This window comes from Syngnathus acus, chromosome 16 (assembly GCF_901709675.1).
Source record: "Syngnathus acus chromosome 16, fSynAcu1.2, whole genome shotgun sequence".
NCBI classification, from domain to species: domain Eukaryota; kingdom Metazoa; phylum Chordata; class Actinopteri; order Syngnathiformes; family Syngnathidae; genus Syngnathus; species Syngnathus acus.
The window spans coordinates 2,943,284-2,960,232 of record NC_051101.1 but is presented as its reverse complement, the minus strand read 5'-3'; the positions used below and the strand labels follow the sequence as shown (position 1 = coordinate 2,960,232).

The 16,949-nt window shown below is 45.2% G+C and overlaps 3 protein-coding genes across 6 annotated transcripts; all 3 read left to right on the top strand.

The window, feature by feature from the left end:
- Nucleotides 1–97: 97 nt before the first annotated feature.
- On the top strand, nt 98–2,870 carry wu:fj39g12 (uncharacterized protein LOC563937 homolog). Of its 3 annotated transcripts, none has more exons than XM_037273431.1 (3): nt 98–1,366; nt 1,668–1,817; nt 2,222–2,870. In XM_037273431.1, exons 1-3 carry the CDS (start codon nt 1,265–1,267, stop codon nt 2,513–2,515), a joined length of 546 nt encoding a protein of 181 aa, XP_037129326.1. In that variant the 5' UTR covers nt 98–1,264; the 3' UTR covers nt 2,516–2,870. The 3 variants fall into 3 exon arrangements, with proteins under 3 accessions (XP_037129326.1, XP_037129324.1, XP_037129327.1); XM_037273429.1 differs by having other exon boundaries at nt 422–1,370; nt 1,645–1,817; XM_037273432.1 differs by having other exon boundaries at nt 441–1,366; nt 1,643–1,817.
- Nucleotides 2,871–4,508: 1,638 nt separating this feature from the next.
- On the top strand, nt 4,509–7,637 carry gapdh (glyceraldehyde-3-phosphate dehydrogenase). Its single transcript, XM_037273375.1, has 12 exons — nt 4,509–4,623; nt 4,738–4,783; nt 5,604–5,703; nt 5,776–5,882; nt 5,960–6,050; nt 6,130–6,245; nt 6,317–6,398; nt 6,488–6,639; nt 6,723–6,801; nt 6,897–6,980; nt 7,063–7,160; nt 7,274–7,637. The coding sequence occupies exons 2-12, from the start codon at nt 4,761–4,763 to the stop codon at nt 7,341–7,343; spliced, it is 1,002 nt and encodes a 333-aa protein (XP_037129270.1). The 5' UTR covers nt 4,509–4,623; nt 4,738–4,760; the 3' UTR covers nt 7,344–7,637.
- Nucleotides 7,638–9,861: 2,224 nt separating this feature from the next.
- On the top strand, nt 9,862–16,296 carry LOC119135556 (intermediate filament family orphan 1-like). 2 transcript variants are annotated; one of them, XM_037273255.1, is made up of 9 exons: nt 9,862–11,164; nt 12,578–12,638; nt 12,723–12,818; nt 13,006–13,146; nt 13,249–13,463; nt 13,533–13,659; nt 13,999–14,088; nt 14,398–14,528; nt 14,657–16,296. In XM_037273255.1, the coding sequence occupies exons 1-9, from the start codon at nt 10,266–10,268 to the stop codon at nt 14,748–14,750; spliced, it is 1,854 nt and encodes a 617-aa protein (XP_037129150.1). In that variant the 5' UTR covers nt 9,862–10,265; the 3' UTR covers nt 14,751–16,296. The 2 variants fall into 2 exon arrangements, with proteins under 2 accessions (XP_037129150.1, XP_037129149.1); XM_037273254.1 differs by having other exon boundaries at nt 9,863–11,164; nt 13,996–14,088.
- Nucleotides 16,297–16,949: the final 653 nt, after the last annotated feature.

The following is a 16,949-nucleotide window of genomic DNA, read 5'->3' as shown; positions in this document are numbered from 1 at the left end:
TACACCAGAACTTTTCAAAATGGTGGCACAGTGCTAAAAAAATTCATCTGGAGTCATTTTGTCAGCTCAGTGGTGGGACTCGCTTGTTTGTTTATTTAGTTATTTATTGACTATTTTTCCTCAGGCTGCTGTGCTTTGCTTCAGCCTGATTTTGGGTGTTTGGACAGTGATGTGTCGCCACCTGTGTTCTTTTCCTTGCAGTTTTCCACTCTGCCTCACCCACCGCGGCGCTCCCGCCATCACACTGGCTTTTCTCTCTGACTTTGTGTGCATACTAACAATCCGCTCTTTCCCCGTCGTTCCTCTGACGTTTTGGTTTCATAGCAGGTTGGCCTGACTTCACTCAGCAATCTTTTCGAGGTCTGTGCCTGGTGATCCCCCTCCCCTTACGCTCACTGCCTACATTTTTCTTTTTTAATTTTTTTTTTAGATTTCCTCCCACAGTGCTCATCTCTCTGCTGACATCACATGCAACCCCCCTCCCTCACTGCCTTCCCCCCCTCCCTCTCATGATTGCTAATCTCTCCTTTTCGCCTACTGCCTGCCCCCACATGTTGTCCTCTCCCAAAAAACATAAAAGCGGGGTGAATTTCTCTTCGTATGTATTCATAAACGCTTATGTAAAGTCCCCACTTTCCAAACGGAGGCTTCGCAATACGACTCGGCTCCATTTTAGGCTAAATCAACCTCTATTTCACATGTATGTTTTAAGTTTTAGAAGCTACCTTGAGATGTTTGATGAACTGGAGGATGTAGTTGAAATAATTAGAGGCTGTTGAACTTCTCGCTTGTGTTGTAATTTAGCGGCGGGTGGTTGTGGGGAGCAGATGGCACTGACAGACTAACTTGGCCAAAGGCGAGTGGAGCTCAGTGCACGCTGGCAAAGACCGGAGACAAAAAGGGAGAAATGCTTGCCTACTTTTGGAAAAATAAAAAAGGGGCCTTATAATCATTTCTTGGTTAGCTGAATGCTAGCGAGAAATAGATTTTTACGTATGCGGCCAACAGCATCTGAAGCAAGTAGAATTCATGACATCAGATCATCAGTATGTCATTTATGAATCGTTTTGCACAGATGAAAGATAAATGAATGTGAGTGTATGGTCCCCCCCCAAAAAAAAAACGTATCTCTGTTGATGCCCCTGCCAGGAGGACAAAAAAGCAAGTGGAGGTGGAGAAGGGCGGGGAGAGAAATAATAATTTCAATTCCACCACAGAGTGGGTGAGGAGGAAGAGGAGGCGGGGCCAGGCCAGAGAGATAGTGATGCTCTCGGCAGGTGCCGGCAAGCGAGAGGTAGCCCAGACTGGGGATGGAGAAGACTCGCTGAGCGCACAAGACTGCCACACATACTTGCGCACGCAACAGGTGAGTAAGATTTGCTTCTGCTCTCTCTTATGAAAAAAAAATTCTTGAATTAGTTCAAATGTTGAGGATTGTAGTTTGACAAATGATTGCTTTTTGGAATATTTTGGAAGGTTGAAAAAATAAATATGAAGTGTTCCCTCTTATTTGGCAGTTTGTTTATGTCAAATGAATTGTTTTAAGACACTTTAATTGGAGCAAGAAATTGCTCTTTTGGGTTTGTTGCTCTTTTTAGATTTGAAACAAAAGTAAAAAAAAAACTGTTTTTTTTTTTGCCAGGTAAAAAAACCGAACTCTTTTGCAGCCAGTGTGTTCTCCAGTCGTCCTGCTAGAGCTCTCCATCTCCGTCGCCATGTTGTTTTGTTCCGTGCTGCTGGGAGCGACCCTGCTCATCCTGGCCCCCATGGAGAGCCCCGAAGCTCGCGCGCTTCACCCTTCTCCGGATAGCCCTCAGGTAAGAGGGCCACAAGTCGCCAAAGTGCTCACAAATGAGTCAAGACTGATAAGTAACAATGAATTGATTATTTTATTTCCAAAACAAAATCTCATCTTTCCATGCGGTTGCTATTCCTGTTGCTTGTTGTCATCTGCAAAGGTTGAAAAGAAAAAATAAAAGCCCATTTAGACAAAGTAGTAGAAAGTATTGATATATATATATTTATTTTTAGATGTAGAGGGTAAACATAAAAGATACATAGCCAAATAAAGATATCTGAAAAGTCTACTTAAGTAACTCCCCAGGATGGAGGTCAGCAGGCTAAGGAGCTTGTTGAAGGATGCGCAGGAGAAAGTAATGAAATGTCTCCATGATTGAATTCGTCTCCTCTCTATCGAATTTGTATTTGTGTTGCGGTGAAGTTAATGGAGCAGCTCCTGGATCGCTATAACGACCTGCTGACCATGGACGACCTGGAGAACCTCCTGAGCAGCCCGGCCGAGGAGCAATCCACGTTGTCCTCCGGGGCCAAAGCGTCCGAGTTTCCCGCCAAATGGGCCGACGTCCAGCCAGAGACCCCCTGGCTCCGCCTCCTCCGGGATGCCCTGGCCAATCGCAAGCCCGTAGAGTCTGAGCGCTCGCGGAGGGGCTGGAACCGAGGTTGCTTTGGCCTCAAGCTGGATCGGATCGGGTCCATGAGCGGATTGGGTTGTTAGTCAACAGACTGGTGTCATCCTTTTGGGATGGCGGGGAAGGTAAAGGCAGTTTACGCGTGTGTTAGTCGCACCTTTGTGGCTGTTGAGTAGTTAGTTGCACTGTAGTATTTCACTCATTCAATATGTTTCACATCAAGCAGCATTTTCTTGCCATTGCCCGTCTTGCTTTTTGTAAATGAGGTTAATAGCGTTAGTCCAATGTAATGGCCGGTCAGTGTTGTGATGTGTGGAATCCTCGTCCCAAGTGCAAGTTGTAGTAGTAAAATAACAACTAGGAGTTTAGCAGCCCATCGTGTCCACACTTCCTGCTCTTTGTCTACTCATGAGTTGCACCAATAAATAGATTTTGACTTTATGAATGTCTCACTGGCCATTTTATTAGGTACACACGCACAATTAAACGGGAGGTAAAACAACCATGGTCGTTTCTGCCAGAAAAATAAATAAAATGAACGATTTCTTTTCAGTTTATTCACACTTAATGGAGTTACGCTGTACTATTTCAGTTGTCCATGCTTGCGTTTCTCTCATGTGCCACTAGATGGCAGCTTAAATTAATTTACAATTGTGCCTTCACTACAAGGTGCCGTGCCTTGGACTTCACACCGGCCTTCTATCCTAGCTTCAGGTTGCTTTTAGTGAGTCATTTTTTTGTCGTCGCATCAACCACAGCCTTTAAAAACAATCCACTGATAACATAATGCATCAAAATATCAAATGATGTGAGAATTATTACTTTTCAGAATCAGCTTTATTGGCCAGGTTTGTGCATGCCAAACAAGGAATGTGACTGGTTGATCTCAGCCCCTGTACAACATTTAAGTGACTAACAACATTTAGGTGACTAACAACAGTTAGTTGTTCAGTTCTGTTGTGTCTTTAAAATCTCAAACTGTAAGCAACTGTTTTGAGTTGCTCTGACTCGTTAATACAGCACAATACAATTTAGCTCATCTGCATTTCCTGATTTTTGCCACAGAAACATTTCTGATGCCACTCCACAAATTCTCGATGGAGTTGCGGTTTGAGGATTGGGCTGGCCTCTCTATAACATCCACCGTGGTTGTCTGGGACCGAGAAGCTGATCACTCGTTTGGGGTGGCTGCCTTGTCCTCTTTGGCAGGAGGAAACATGATCTCCTCCAGTAATCTGATGTAATCAAAGTAACCTCGTATACCATAAATAGGCCCACTGTGCATCGCAGTGTGAGAAACACATATCCATTTTGTGATGCTCAAATGTAGTCGCGCAGTCCCAAAGTCTGATGTCGTCCACTGTCCAAGTGTGGAGCAGCCAGCCGCCGTCTAATCTTAGCCTGCCCTTTACTTCCCCTCTTTGACCTTAAGCTCCAGTGCGGCATGCACCCGGGCCGAGCTTTTGGTTCTTCAGCTGTGCCGGTGTGCGCGGCGCCACCGCTTCACAACTGCACGTCTGCAAACACACAGCTGATAGTGCGCACACAAAAAATGTCAACACTCAACATTGCGCGTTGTTCTGTGGATGTGGCAAGACTCAAGTTGCAACCTCGGCACGTTTTACCTGATCTACAAATGACGTTGGCAGTCTGTTTGTTTTAAAAGTCAAATGTGGACCTTGAGCACAAAACAACTGCTTTGACACTTGGGTTCATTTACTGTGGTTCAGTATTTTAAATACATGTTTGCTATACTATTGCAGAAGTTATCAGCGAGAAGGGGTCATGGTCTTTGGACACGAAATGTCACTGTAAGGCAGGAAGAGATCTGATCCCCAGTCTGCTCCCCTTTATACATCTGCCTGTGTGTACGTGTAGTTGCTGAGAAGGTCAGCGATGGACCCCAAGACGAAAACGAAACCGCGGCGGGCGTTGCCTGTGTGCACAATGCGGACGCTTATGGTGTCACATGAAGCAAATGCAAAGTGGGGTGCAAAGAGGCCTGTTGCAAACTGCGTGACAGCCTGGCTGACCTTGACATTCAGAAGGCCACGAAGGGGCGTGTGTCTAGAAAAAAAAAGGCGGTTCGGGGGCTTGGCTTCAAAGTCTGCGTCGCTATAAAAAGCCGTGTTCAACTTTGCACTGCCCCACTCTCACCTGGAGTCGCAGGACAGATTCAGGCATCTCACAAACGGTAATGGCAAAATTTGTGTTTCGTATACTTAAAACCGGACTACTGAATTGAAAGCACCTTGATTGATTGACAATTTTGTTGACTAACCTCTTCGTTCCCCTTTCGTCTTTGCAGAGGACTTACTCAACTCAAGCAAAATGGTGAAAGTCGGTATTAACGGGTAAGACTTCTTTGTGCATTTATTGCGTCTCGGTATGTCCACATGTGTTGCAATTTAATCTGCGCTTGCTCCAAGTGAGCCTTTGGGACACTCAAGGAGAAAATGTCGAGCTATTTTTACCCGCACCACTCGATGTGGATGACTGGAGATGACCATGTTTGTATGGGAGCCTTACAGTGTGATGTGCACTGTTGGGTAATAATAGTACTGATAAAATGGAGCCGTCCCAGTCGCTTGCACTTTGACCTTTAGCAGATAGCAGTTCAACATATGTATTTTTTTTTTTTTTACCCTCAACTTCCATTGGCTTACGTGGATGTCTGCCTTCTATCCGCCCACCCTCTGGAGTGTATTTTGAACTCCCCGGTTAAAAAGTAACAAGTGTTGATCAAACACGGCGCTTGTCGTCATTACAACAATTGGCACATTTGACCTCTCATTTCGTCAAAGTAGGGAAAAATTCGACAGCCTGAAAGAGTTAATCCACCACCAGCTTGTCCTTGGCACAGAAATGCAAATTTGCATTGTGCACATTGAGCCCTGACTCATTTATATAAATCATAAATAAGAGGAGGCCCAATACAGAGCTCTGTGGAACCCCCTTACGAAGAATAACAAATTTAGAGCCATACCATCATGTTTACCATTGTAGCAAATTTCATGTCACTCTTTGAGATTTGATATTAAGAATGTAACCTTCAGAAAGCTTAAGAGCAAAGGTTATCCCACCCCTGTTCTAATTGTGCAGCTCATGTCGCCACCTAAAGGCCATATAAATTTTTTTTATTTTTTTTATTTTTTATTTTTTAAACCTTGCCAGATTCGGCCGCATTGGTCGTCTGGTGACCCGTGCTGCTTTCCACTCCAAGAAGGTGGAGATTGTGGCCATCAATGACCCCTTCATCGACCTGGAATACATGGTGAGTTTTCGCTTTTGTGCCTTGAACCGGGTCCAGGTTGTCAGGACTTTGATTTTCACGCCCCCCCCATAGGTCTACATGTTCAAGTATGACTCCACCCACGGCCGCTACCACGGTGAGGTCAAGGTTGAGGGTGACAAGCTGGTCATCGACGGACACAAGATCACCGTGTTCCACGAGTGAGTCCAAAAAGGATCTGCCAAAAAAAATCAATGGATTTGGTAAAAAATGCTGATGAAGTTTTGGTCCTGTGCAGGAGGGACCCCGCCAACATCAAATGGGGCGATGCTGGTGCCCAGTACGTGGTCGAGTCCACTGGTGTTTTCACCACCATCGAGAAGGCCTCCGTACGTATAACTCGATTCTCATCTGCCCTGTACTGCTTTCTGACAAAATGGCTCATATTTGCAACCACCTCAAACACAGACCCACTTGAAGGGCGGCGCCAAGAGAGTCATCATCTCGGCACCCAGCGCCGACGCACCCATGTTTGTCATGGGGGTCAACCACGAGAAGTACGACAACTCCCTCAAGGTTGTCAGGTGAGAATCTGCCCACGTGACTCAATGTCCCTTGAGTTTTCTTTAAATGCCTTTGCTGTTTGTTGTCATAGCAACGCTTCCTGCACAACCAACTGCCTGGCCCCGCTGGCCAAGGTCATCAACGACAACTTTGGCATCATTGAAGGCCTGATGGTGAGAATCGAAATACACAAACTGTGAAGACTTAATACCAACATGTCACGTTTGAACTCATCATCGGACGTGTGGCCTTCACCCGTCAGAGCACAGTTCACGCCATCACCGCCACCCAGAAGACTGTGGATGGCCCCTCGGGCAAGCTGTGGAGGGACGGCCGCGGCGCCAGCCAGAACATCATCCCCGCTTCCACCGGCGCTGCCAAAGCTGTCGGCAAGGTCATCCCTGAGCTGAACGGGTAACGTTTCAAAGATAAAACCATCAGCTGACTATTTATGAGAAGCACTCGAGGCAACTTGTCAAATTGTGTTGATTTGACAGCAAGCTGACCGGCATGGCCTTCCGTGTGCCCACCCCCAACGTGTCCGTGGTGGACCTCACTGTCCGTCTGGAGAAACCCGTGAGTGGTCCTACTTAGCCGGGATTACAGAAATGTCTTTGACTAGCAAATGTTTTAGATTTTACACTAAATTCTGTCATCTCCGTTTTCTCCAGGCCAAGTACGATGACATCAAGAAGGTGGTGAAGGCTGCCGCTGAAGGACCCATGAAGGGCGTTCTGGGATACACGGACCACCAGGTACGTAGCTGTCCTGCTCAATTGTTTTGTTCCTTTTATTTTTATGTTGTTAAACGACATTGTGTGACGTCCCCCATTGCAGGTTGTGTCCACAGACTTCAACGGCGACACCCACTCCTCCATCTTTGATGCTGGCGCTGGCATCGCCCTCAACGACCACTTTGTCAAGCTGGTCACTTGGTATGTGTGGATCTTAAGTAGAAGTACTGATTTGTAATGAAGTAAAAGTAGCTTTCCATGTCACCCCCATTTATCTGAGTTTTTTTTTTTTTTTTCCCCCCTCTTCTCCACAGGTACGACAATGAGTTTGGCTACAGCACCCGCGTGTGCGACCTGATGGTCCACATGGCTTCCAAGGAGTAAATCTACTCGGGCGACTGCACCTTGCCACATTCTCCACATCAGGGTTCCACATGTACAATAACAAAAAAAAAGGTTTAACACTGTACACACGGAGCTCTGGCTTGTTGCGTTTACTAGACGAAACCCTCTGCCTGGGAAGAGAATCCCCCCCACCTATCCACAGATCACAAAGGAATGATTTGTAAAGATGTCCTTCTCTGAAATGTCCTGTTCTGCGTTTGTGAGGAGGTGTTGAGTGTCTGTGGTGCTGCAGCAATGCAGTTGGCGGAGAAATAAAAAGTCCTCTTTGTGAGACTCGTGGCCTCTTGTGTGGCATTTAACACAATTCAACACATAAATATAAAATTATGACATATTAAGGAACTGTAATGCACCGTATATGTGAGCAAGGAGAGCTAGTCACCAATGCACTTAAAATGGTTTTATAGCATTTACCGTTACATGTCAAACAAAAATATTGGGCGAACAAGTCAAATGGGTAAGGCAAAAATAATGTTCAACAAAATTGCAGAATTTTCAAAAGAAAACCTGTCCCACAAAATAATGTGACAGGATTAAAGTATATTTTACATGTAATAATCTTCAATCAAAACTAGGATGAGTTTGAAATTCCTCCCGTTTGACTCTTAGTTCGACAAACGATAAAGTGCCGTCATCTAGTGGCCGAGAGTGGTATGAACGGTGAGCCCTGAACCTGCGATGGATGGGGCTTTACTGTACCACAGCACATACTATAAATTTTTTAAAGTCCACTGAAACCAAGGCTAAACTATGGGAATAACTGTTAAAAAATTGCATGGAATAAATATTAATTAGGATATAAATGTAGGTCCGTTCTTCTGGTAGTGTTTAAACAAGTAGACTTTGCTGCCCTGGTCAGAGCACTACTATAGAAAATAAAGAAAAATAATCATGTTAAAATGATCCAAAGTCATATTTTGGTCAATAAAAAGCAAAACAGTACCTGTATTTATGAAACATATCAAATAAAGACTTAGCTCTATTTTGATTTGAACAAATTTCTGTGTTGAATAATATAAAAATTACAAGTCTTAGGGGGCATTCTGTGCCTCTCAGGAGAATGCTGGGGTAGAGGCAGACATTTTGTCGGAATCAGGAATCTCAGTTGCAGTCGGAGTGCTAGTGTCAGGAGTTTGCATGTCACCGCCAGGGACGTCTGGAGATGAAGTACCATTCTTTGGTTGCGTATCCAGGATATGATCCACATGACATCTCCATGTCTGCTCCCCATGTCTCCCTCCCATGTCCTTCATCCTGATAACCTCTGGCCACTTGGAATGAGCATCAACAGCGATCAGGAACATAAAGTTCATGAATGGAACAGTGAAATCAATATGCACCTGTTGCCATGGCGACGATGGCCGCTCCCATAGATGAAGTGGTGCTTGTGGTGGTGCGTTTTGGACTTTTTGGGCATCCTGAGCAGCATTTGGCAAGGTTCTCAATTTGTTTATCCATACCGGGCCACCAGACATAGCTTTGGGCGAAGTTTACTCTCTCCTTCAGGGAGAGTCTGGAACAAACCTGGTTCGAAGTTTTGGGGGAACTACGACACAGTGGGACAGTGTTGGTTCATTTCTGGTTTGTCTCTGTATTTCAACATTTGTCACAGGCAGTTCATCAGTCACTCAGCCTCGTCCTCGACTGTGATTAGATATCTCCAAGCGTGCTGAGTGCCGTTTTCCTGTGAAACAATGCAACTAGACTTTCACACAATAATATTGAATAAATAATTGGATACCTTTTGTGCAAACACTTCAACAGATTTTAAGTAAAAGTGAGATAACTTGTATGGAGTTACTTGAACAAACATTGAGTAAATATGGGATAACTTATATGCAACTACTTGAACATGTATGTCTGTTCTATAACACTTGACAAACAAAAACAGTCCAGTTCAATGTTAACCTTGATGACATCATCATGACAGGAAAAAACGATGAAGAACATCTTGAAAACCTCAGCAAGATTCTCAACAGGCTGAGTGAGTACGGCCTTCGTGCAAAGTAAAGTAAATGTGAGTTTTTCAAAAATAAAATCACACATCAGAGATAAACATAAGTCACTGGAAAAAGTTGAAGCCATATTGCAAGCACCAAAACCGGAGAACATGTCACAGCTCAGGTCATATCTTGGTCTTGTGAACTACTACCATAAATGTCTTCCAAATTCAGTCATGACAATACAGGTGGAAATGCTTCTCATTCCAAACACGAATCAATCAGGCTGTTATGACGTCAACAATACCGCTCACACCCGCATGGGGGCGCGCTTTCAAAACATCCGCATTGTTTGACGTACTACCCTGTGTAGACAAACTTCTATTAATTTCTCATTCCGTAATTTCAGCTCAGTGACAACATCTTTCAGCATTTTCACGTAATTTCTGATTGAATTTTCATTGATCCTTTGCTTCTCATTTCTAGTAGTGCAATTTGGTGCGCTAAAGAAAGTTACGGGGGACCTCTTGCTCGTTTGCTCTTGTCATTACGGTAAAGCTTGTATCAGCTGCACTTGTCCTGCGGTCACATTTTGTTGCCATAATTCCGAGGGACTCGCTCACTTCAGATTTCTCCTTCATCCATCTGCTTTTAGTCGCCTTTTTTGGGACAAATCCTCCACCGTGTCGCCGTGTTCCGTGTTGTGCATTCAGTGAAGATTTTGGCTATTTTTTGTTTTTTTTTTGGAACGGGGGGGGCCTTGTGACACCGAGTTAACCCAACAACATCAGCAGTCGACGTTAAGACCTTCCTTCTAATCTGTGAGGATAAATCTAATTGAGAGACAGTTATATAAGAAGGTAAACGCTGCGCATCTCGACCGTTCGGTCCTTTATTTTTTTTAATCGGTGTTTTTAGTCACATTATTCTGCTTCAAGAGAGCCATATCCCGCCCGTGTTCATGCCAGATCTGCAGCGTTTTAGTTTCCCGTACCATAGCATGAATCCATTGTTGGGTGCTTCGACGCATCCCCAACAACATCCGCAGCCGATCCAGGCCACCGGACACCCAGAATCCCCCTCGGGCCTCCTCCCGGACGACGTGTTCGGTTCTCCGGACTCGGCGTCTTTCCTTCTGGCTGAGCTCCCGGGGCCCGAACATCCGGGGCCCGAGTTCCCCTCCCAGAGCACGCCTTATCTGCACCACTTTCAGCATCAGCAGCACCACCCCACCGTGCACCATCCTCCCGCCGCCATGGCTCTGCGCAACGACCTGGGCTCCAACATCAGCGTGCTCAAAACTCTCAATTTGAGATTCAGGTGCTTCCTGGCCAAGGTGCACGAGCTGGAACGCAGGAATAAAGTTCTGGAGAAGCAGCTGCAGCAGGCGCTGGAGGCCAATAGCGGCGGCAGGCCACACACGCAAGAGGCTGGCGTGCAAACGTCTTTCGTGGGGACCATCCCGCTCCGACCCGGCTCACTCCCCTTCCACAACACCAACAACTCCGCCAGAAGGCCCACAAGCTTGTCCTGCCTGACTCCCGAGAGCGCCTCACCCGCCCGAACCGATGCCGCTTGTAACCCGGCAATCACCGTCAGCCAGGCGTCGCCATCCGCCGACTCCCCCGTGTCCAGAACCGGCGGACGGTCGGTGACCGGGGCTCCTCGCTTCCTGCCAGGCACCATCTGGTCCTACAATCCCACTCGCAGGTACGGCTCTGAGCGGCTGACCAGCCCGGGGGTCTCCTGGGTGCACCCGGATGGAGTCGGGGTCCAGATCGACACCATCACCCCTGAGATCAGAGCGCTCTACAACGTCCTGGCCAAAGTCAAGCGTGAGAGGGACGAGTATAAACGCAGGTGAGTGGAATTACAGTGGTACCTTGAATTACAAGTTTATTGCTTCCATGACTGAGCTTGTAACTTGGGCAGAGCAAGTTTTTAATGCTGTTTTTGAACAGCTGCAGTTCAGCTGTCTCTCGCTGAGTCAGCATAAATTCCACTCAGTCTGGTAGTTCACGCAGAAGCAGGTGCTTGTTGCTAGGAATATACACACAACATCAACAATCAGCTTCTAAATATACTGAAGAATGAAGCTCAATCACGTTTCGATCGGTCACGTGTTCACATTGGAGCGTCCCACTCGCACGATCTGCGATCTTCCATCTGAGCATTGTGCCTGATAGCCACTTTAAAGTTGTAGCAACACGTTTATTTTGTCATTGTGAAATGCAACTATTGTTACTTTATTAAATCTTAAAGAATTTTTAAAAAATGGCTGCCATCTTAAAAGAAAATGGCCGCCAGCAGCAAGGTGATGCTCACTCTCAACTAGTTTGCTGGCTAAAAAAGATCAACCTCGCTTGCATCAGCTGTTAGCAGTGGAGTTCATCCTCAGCTGCGATACAACTCCTCCGGGCAACATTCTTCTGCTTCAAGCAGGAGTTAAGAACATGAGGAGGGAGAGTTTACCCATCCACCGTCTTTGGCGCGTCAAAAAACATTGAAGGCCGCATTCAAAATGGTCAAAACCTCAATCAATTATTTTTGGTCAATATCATGCAGTCGTTCGAAGGCCTGAAGAGTTTTAAATGGGACTCCTGATGGGGTGAATGTCCTTATACATGTCCGGCTTCAAGTAACCTTCACGGGCTGAGCATTTGCCCCGTCCCGAATGACTTCAACGTGAGCTTAGACGTCAGTCTCCCTCAGTTACGACACACCTTCATGCCATAAAGCGACATTTTTCTGACCTTGTATTATTTTACTTTGATTACATAATTGCTTACTAACTATTGTAACCACACACAGAGTGGAAAAAAACGTCCCCTGTCTCGACTCTCTCTGCCTCCCCCTCACTATCTGCATTGCACCATGCACTGGTTGGGGCGGGCGGGGGCGGGGGCGTCCCGCCTCGCTAAAGGTTGCACGCTCGTCTCCGCATTCTCAAAGCGTTCGTCTCCCGTTTGGCCGACTGTTTGAGATGCAGGAGCACTTGACGAGATCTCGGTATGTCGCAGTGCTTGAATATCCTTAATGAGATGATGCGGCAGTTTGAGGAGGGCAGCACCATTCACACACACCGGGGGGGGTTTAAATGTATTAAAAGTTCAGATTTATGAGAGTGGTGTACTTTTCATCATTTGTATGACCCTCGGTTCTGCCGTTAATCTTAATTCTTTGTCTCCCTGGGAGATTCTGGAAGGATTGGGGCAAAAAAATCAATGACACATTTTGAATTGAATTGACCTGGTGTATCTGTTTGACTTGTAGATGGGAAGAAGAATACACCATGAGAAGCGATCTGCAGCAAAAGATTGCTGACTTGCAAGAGGTAACGATTTGCATGTATCTGTGTGTTTGCATGTTGTGTTTGGATGCTTGATGGTTTTTTGGGGGTTTTTTTGCGTGAGCGCAGGACTTGCAGGAGAGCGAAGGCTGCCAGGACGAGCTGGCCGTCAGAGTTCAGCAGCTGAAGGCCGAGCTGGTTCTTTTCAAAGGCCTCATGTGCAACGTGAGCGCAGCACCGCCCACATCAGTCGGACCACCAGAATAATTAATAATAATCTAATATTCATATATATAGAAGCCAAATTTAAATGTAATAAATTTAAATGCAATAATTTAAATGAAATAAAATTGTATTAATAAATACAATTTTATTTAAAATACTATTATTTTTCTTGTTCTTGCTCATGTAGAATCTGTCCGATCTGGACAGCAAGATTCAGGAGAAAGCCATGAAAGTGGACATGGACATCTGCCGCAGGATCGACATCACGGCCCGCCTCTGCGACGTCGCCCAGCAAAGGAACTGCGAAGACGTCATCCAGATGTACCAGGTGGAAAGTTGATGACATTTTCACGATTGATTTTCATATTTAACCTGTGCTAACCCCGTTGTTGCATCCCATCACTTTGTAACCCCCAAAACATGCGTGCAGGTTACAAACAACCAGCCGACGTTGAGCCTGCGCCGCAAACAGACGCCCGTGTCCGTCAACGGCAGCGAGGCAGATGAACCACTTAGCATGTCGGAAAGCAACGCCGGCGTGGCCAAAGAGGAGGAGCAGCAGCAGCCACAACAGCAGCAACAACAGCACGGCAACTCGTCGGCCAATCAGATCAACGAGGAGATGCAGAGGATGCTCAACCATCTGTGAGCCGTCACACTCGTAAAGGAGACCTTGCGGAATTTGCGTCTCTCATGTCAACATTTGCCTTGCAGGCGCGAGTGCGAGTTTGAGGATGACTGTGACAGTCTGGCTTGGGAGGAGACGGAGGAGACGTTGCTGCTGTGGGAGGATTTCCCAGGATGCACTCTGCCTCCTGACCCCGCCCACCCGCCTGGCGAGGTAAGCCACGGCAATTTTTGGTTGATCGGCCATATCGCGGCCATGATGCCAATACGAAGGAGTTTAGAAAATTGATAGATGCAATTATATATGATACATTTAATTATAATAATCACAATATTGTTATTATAAAAAAACGTTTTTTCATAAATTAAAAATGTTAATTGGTTTTGTTAATTATAAAATAAACCAATTGTAGTTACTAAAGCAATAACAATCATGAATTATTTTATTCTAATTCGAGAATAAAATCTTGATTATAGATGAATAGTTTTATTTTACATACTCTTTTGAACATTTGTCTATTTTACTGTCCATGTTCTTTTCTCCTTCCAGCAGGACGACTGTCTGGAAAAAGTGATAAATGACACCGAGTGCTTGTTTAAGTCCCGAGAGAAGGAATACCAGGAGACCATCGACCAGATTGAGGTAAAACCAGTATCGATATCTGTGCCGATACTGTACGTCAGTACTCAAAATTTGAAAAAAAAAATTGCAGAACATTTTGTACACAAGAGTGTTAAATTATATAATAAAAATGCAAAGAGGACCATCTCTCTTCTAAGCGCAGTGAACTGCAATACTATTATTTGCTTTTGGGAGAGGATAAAGAATCTATGCCTGTGAGTATCATATTGTCTGTCAGTGTACGTTGCTTAAATAACCACTGTGACCTCACTGACGCTTGTTTAGTTGATTTGATCTCGACCAAAAATAAATGGTGTCTTTTTCCTCCAGTTGGAGTTGGCGACAGCAAAGAGCGACATGAACCGCCACCTGCATGAGTACATGGAGATGTGTTCCATGAAGAGAGGCCTGGACGTCCAGATGGAGACTTGTAGAAGACTCATCACGCAAAGCGGCGACAAGTATGAGCCCCCACACACGTCGTCTCAAAATCGTTTTTTTCGACCTGTACTTTGACGTCTATAGTCGTCAATGGCAGTCAATCACTTAAGCGTCGAGCGTGAACTTTTGCCGTCTCTGTCTACTGCAGCAACGCGGCGGCGCAGACGTCGTCCGATGACAGCGACCAGCGAGAGAGCGACAGAAGCTCGGCGTCACCCTCGTCCGGTGGCGGGAGATCCTGACACCTGGCCGCCGCGGTCAGGTGACCCGTGCCGTCACAACGCCGCCAAACATCTCTGTCATCTTTGCAGTAGTCAATATTTGTATCGTAGATGCAGTCGTCATACACCAGCTTGTCAAGTAGCCTGCTAACATGCTAACATTTAGTAAGATTTGGTACAAAATGTGAAGCATTCCAATGAGTGGCGGACTGACCAATTTTTGTTGCTGCTTCGAAGAGCTTCCATTTGGTAGCATATAACATGAGAAGAGGCAAAAAGCATTTTTAAGGAGCAAAACAATTGACAGCGTTTTCTTGGGAGGTTACTTGTTAGGTTAAGCTAGCAACAATGAGTACGGTATAAAATTGTTTGGTTTTCGTGCCGCATGTCAGCCAACTGTTATCAAAAACAATCCAGTCGTCGCCACAACAGTGCTTCACTTATTGTACAATTTCTCACAGAATTTTCTCCAGGTTTATTTCCCGTGTTGACGTGTACCTCATTCGCAAATAAGACAAGTGAGCATTGCATAGCATCATTATAGACGCAGTTCCACTCATTGATGACAAAATGACAACACAAATATAGTCAATAGGAAACATTTTCACTCTAATATAGCGAGGAGCAAATATGTCTAGCTAGCCAAAGTCAAATTCTTTGTTTTCCCACCAACTGTGTGGATGGCGTGCACTTTCCCACTCATGTTCCGATGTCACGACTCAGCGTTTTACTGCCTTGCAGCCGCAGCTCACATTGGTTCCACGCAGAAACTCGATCAGGCCGCAAAGCTGCATTTGTCAATTGCGAGAATGAAACGTGCTTTTTTGATCCAAACTCGAAACGTCGCTGATAACACGCCAACCTTTTGTCACAATGACAAAAAATGATTGGTCACGTCTTGGGAATTTTGGGACGTGTGAGCTCATTATTGTCCCAGCGCACTTTAACTGACCTGTGCTTTTTTTTTTTTCTTCATCCTTACCGACGTGCTTGATGTGATTAAAGTCAACCTTGAGTTTTGCACATAGAAAGGAACAAGCAAAGCAACGAAGCAACCGGCGCTATCGCTCGTCAAGCTGTAACTGAGAAACTGTAAATAGAAAAACTACGTTTGCTCTCTGAAGCCATCACTGAAAACTCTTTAGCGTGCTGCTGGAAGGTGGCGAAATGATCAAGTTGTTCAATTTAGGGGCAAGAAGTTACTATATTCCCATAATGCATGGTGCTGTTTGACTGAAGCTGAAAGCTGCAAGAACGAGACGTTCCATTTGCTTTCGATTTCCCAGCCAGTTTGGTCGAATGCATGTGACAGTGTGCAGCCCAATTGAGAATGTTTTCATCCAAAATACTATTAAGAGGTTTACCGGAGCAAATGAAGATGGAAGCACAAGCAGCCCAGTTGTTCTTTTGTCAATAGTAAGGAACAATCGATTTCCCCGCTCTGCTTGTGTCGTGTCTTGAAATTCATTATTTAGTACGCAATAAATAGTCCTCAGCAATGACGTAATGTCCCGGCTGCTCCGACAATGTTATCACAAGCACTTGAGTAATGACAACATCAAGAGAAGCTTTAGAGCAGGGGTCACCGCACCAGGTCGCCCGCGGCGACCACATCAGTCGCCCGCAGCGACCACATCAGTCGGCCATAGGCCAGTTCTAAAAATAGTTTACAGTACACTGGTGAAGAGCATGCAATGCCAGGCTTCCCACTAACATTAATGTTCAGTGTCTTCACATAGAATATCATTAATAAAAATATAAAATTAAAGGTACACTGTGTAACTTTGTTATTTCAGAAGTGTATTATCAAAGTGGTCGACCTTTGCATTATTCGGTGCCCTTGAAGTAGCTCCCAACTTCAAAAAGGTTGGTGACCCCTGCTTTAGAGCCATTATTAATATTTTTATTGTTATTATTATTATTAATTTTGTTGTTGTTGCTTTAAATTTAATGAGCTTTTTCTCCTTATTGGCACTCTTTGGCAGAGACCAACATCCAAATTTGGCCAACTTCTTTTTTTTTTTTCCCTCAGAATTATTCTATTGAGCAGTCCCCACGTGGGCAACGTTATGTAACGATAATGCAAAATAATCCATTTTAAGAAAAATGGTAAGTTTGGTTTTACTGATGCAAGGGGGGAAAAAAACAAGCGTATGCTGCAGTAGCCGAGCTAGAATATAAACAGCGGGTGAAAAAAAAAGTTTCATTTCACAGTAAGAG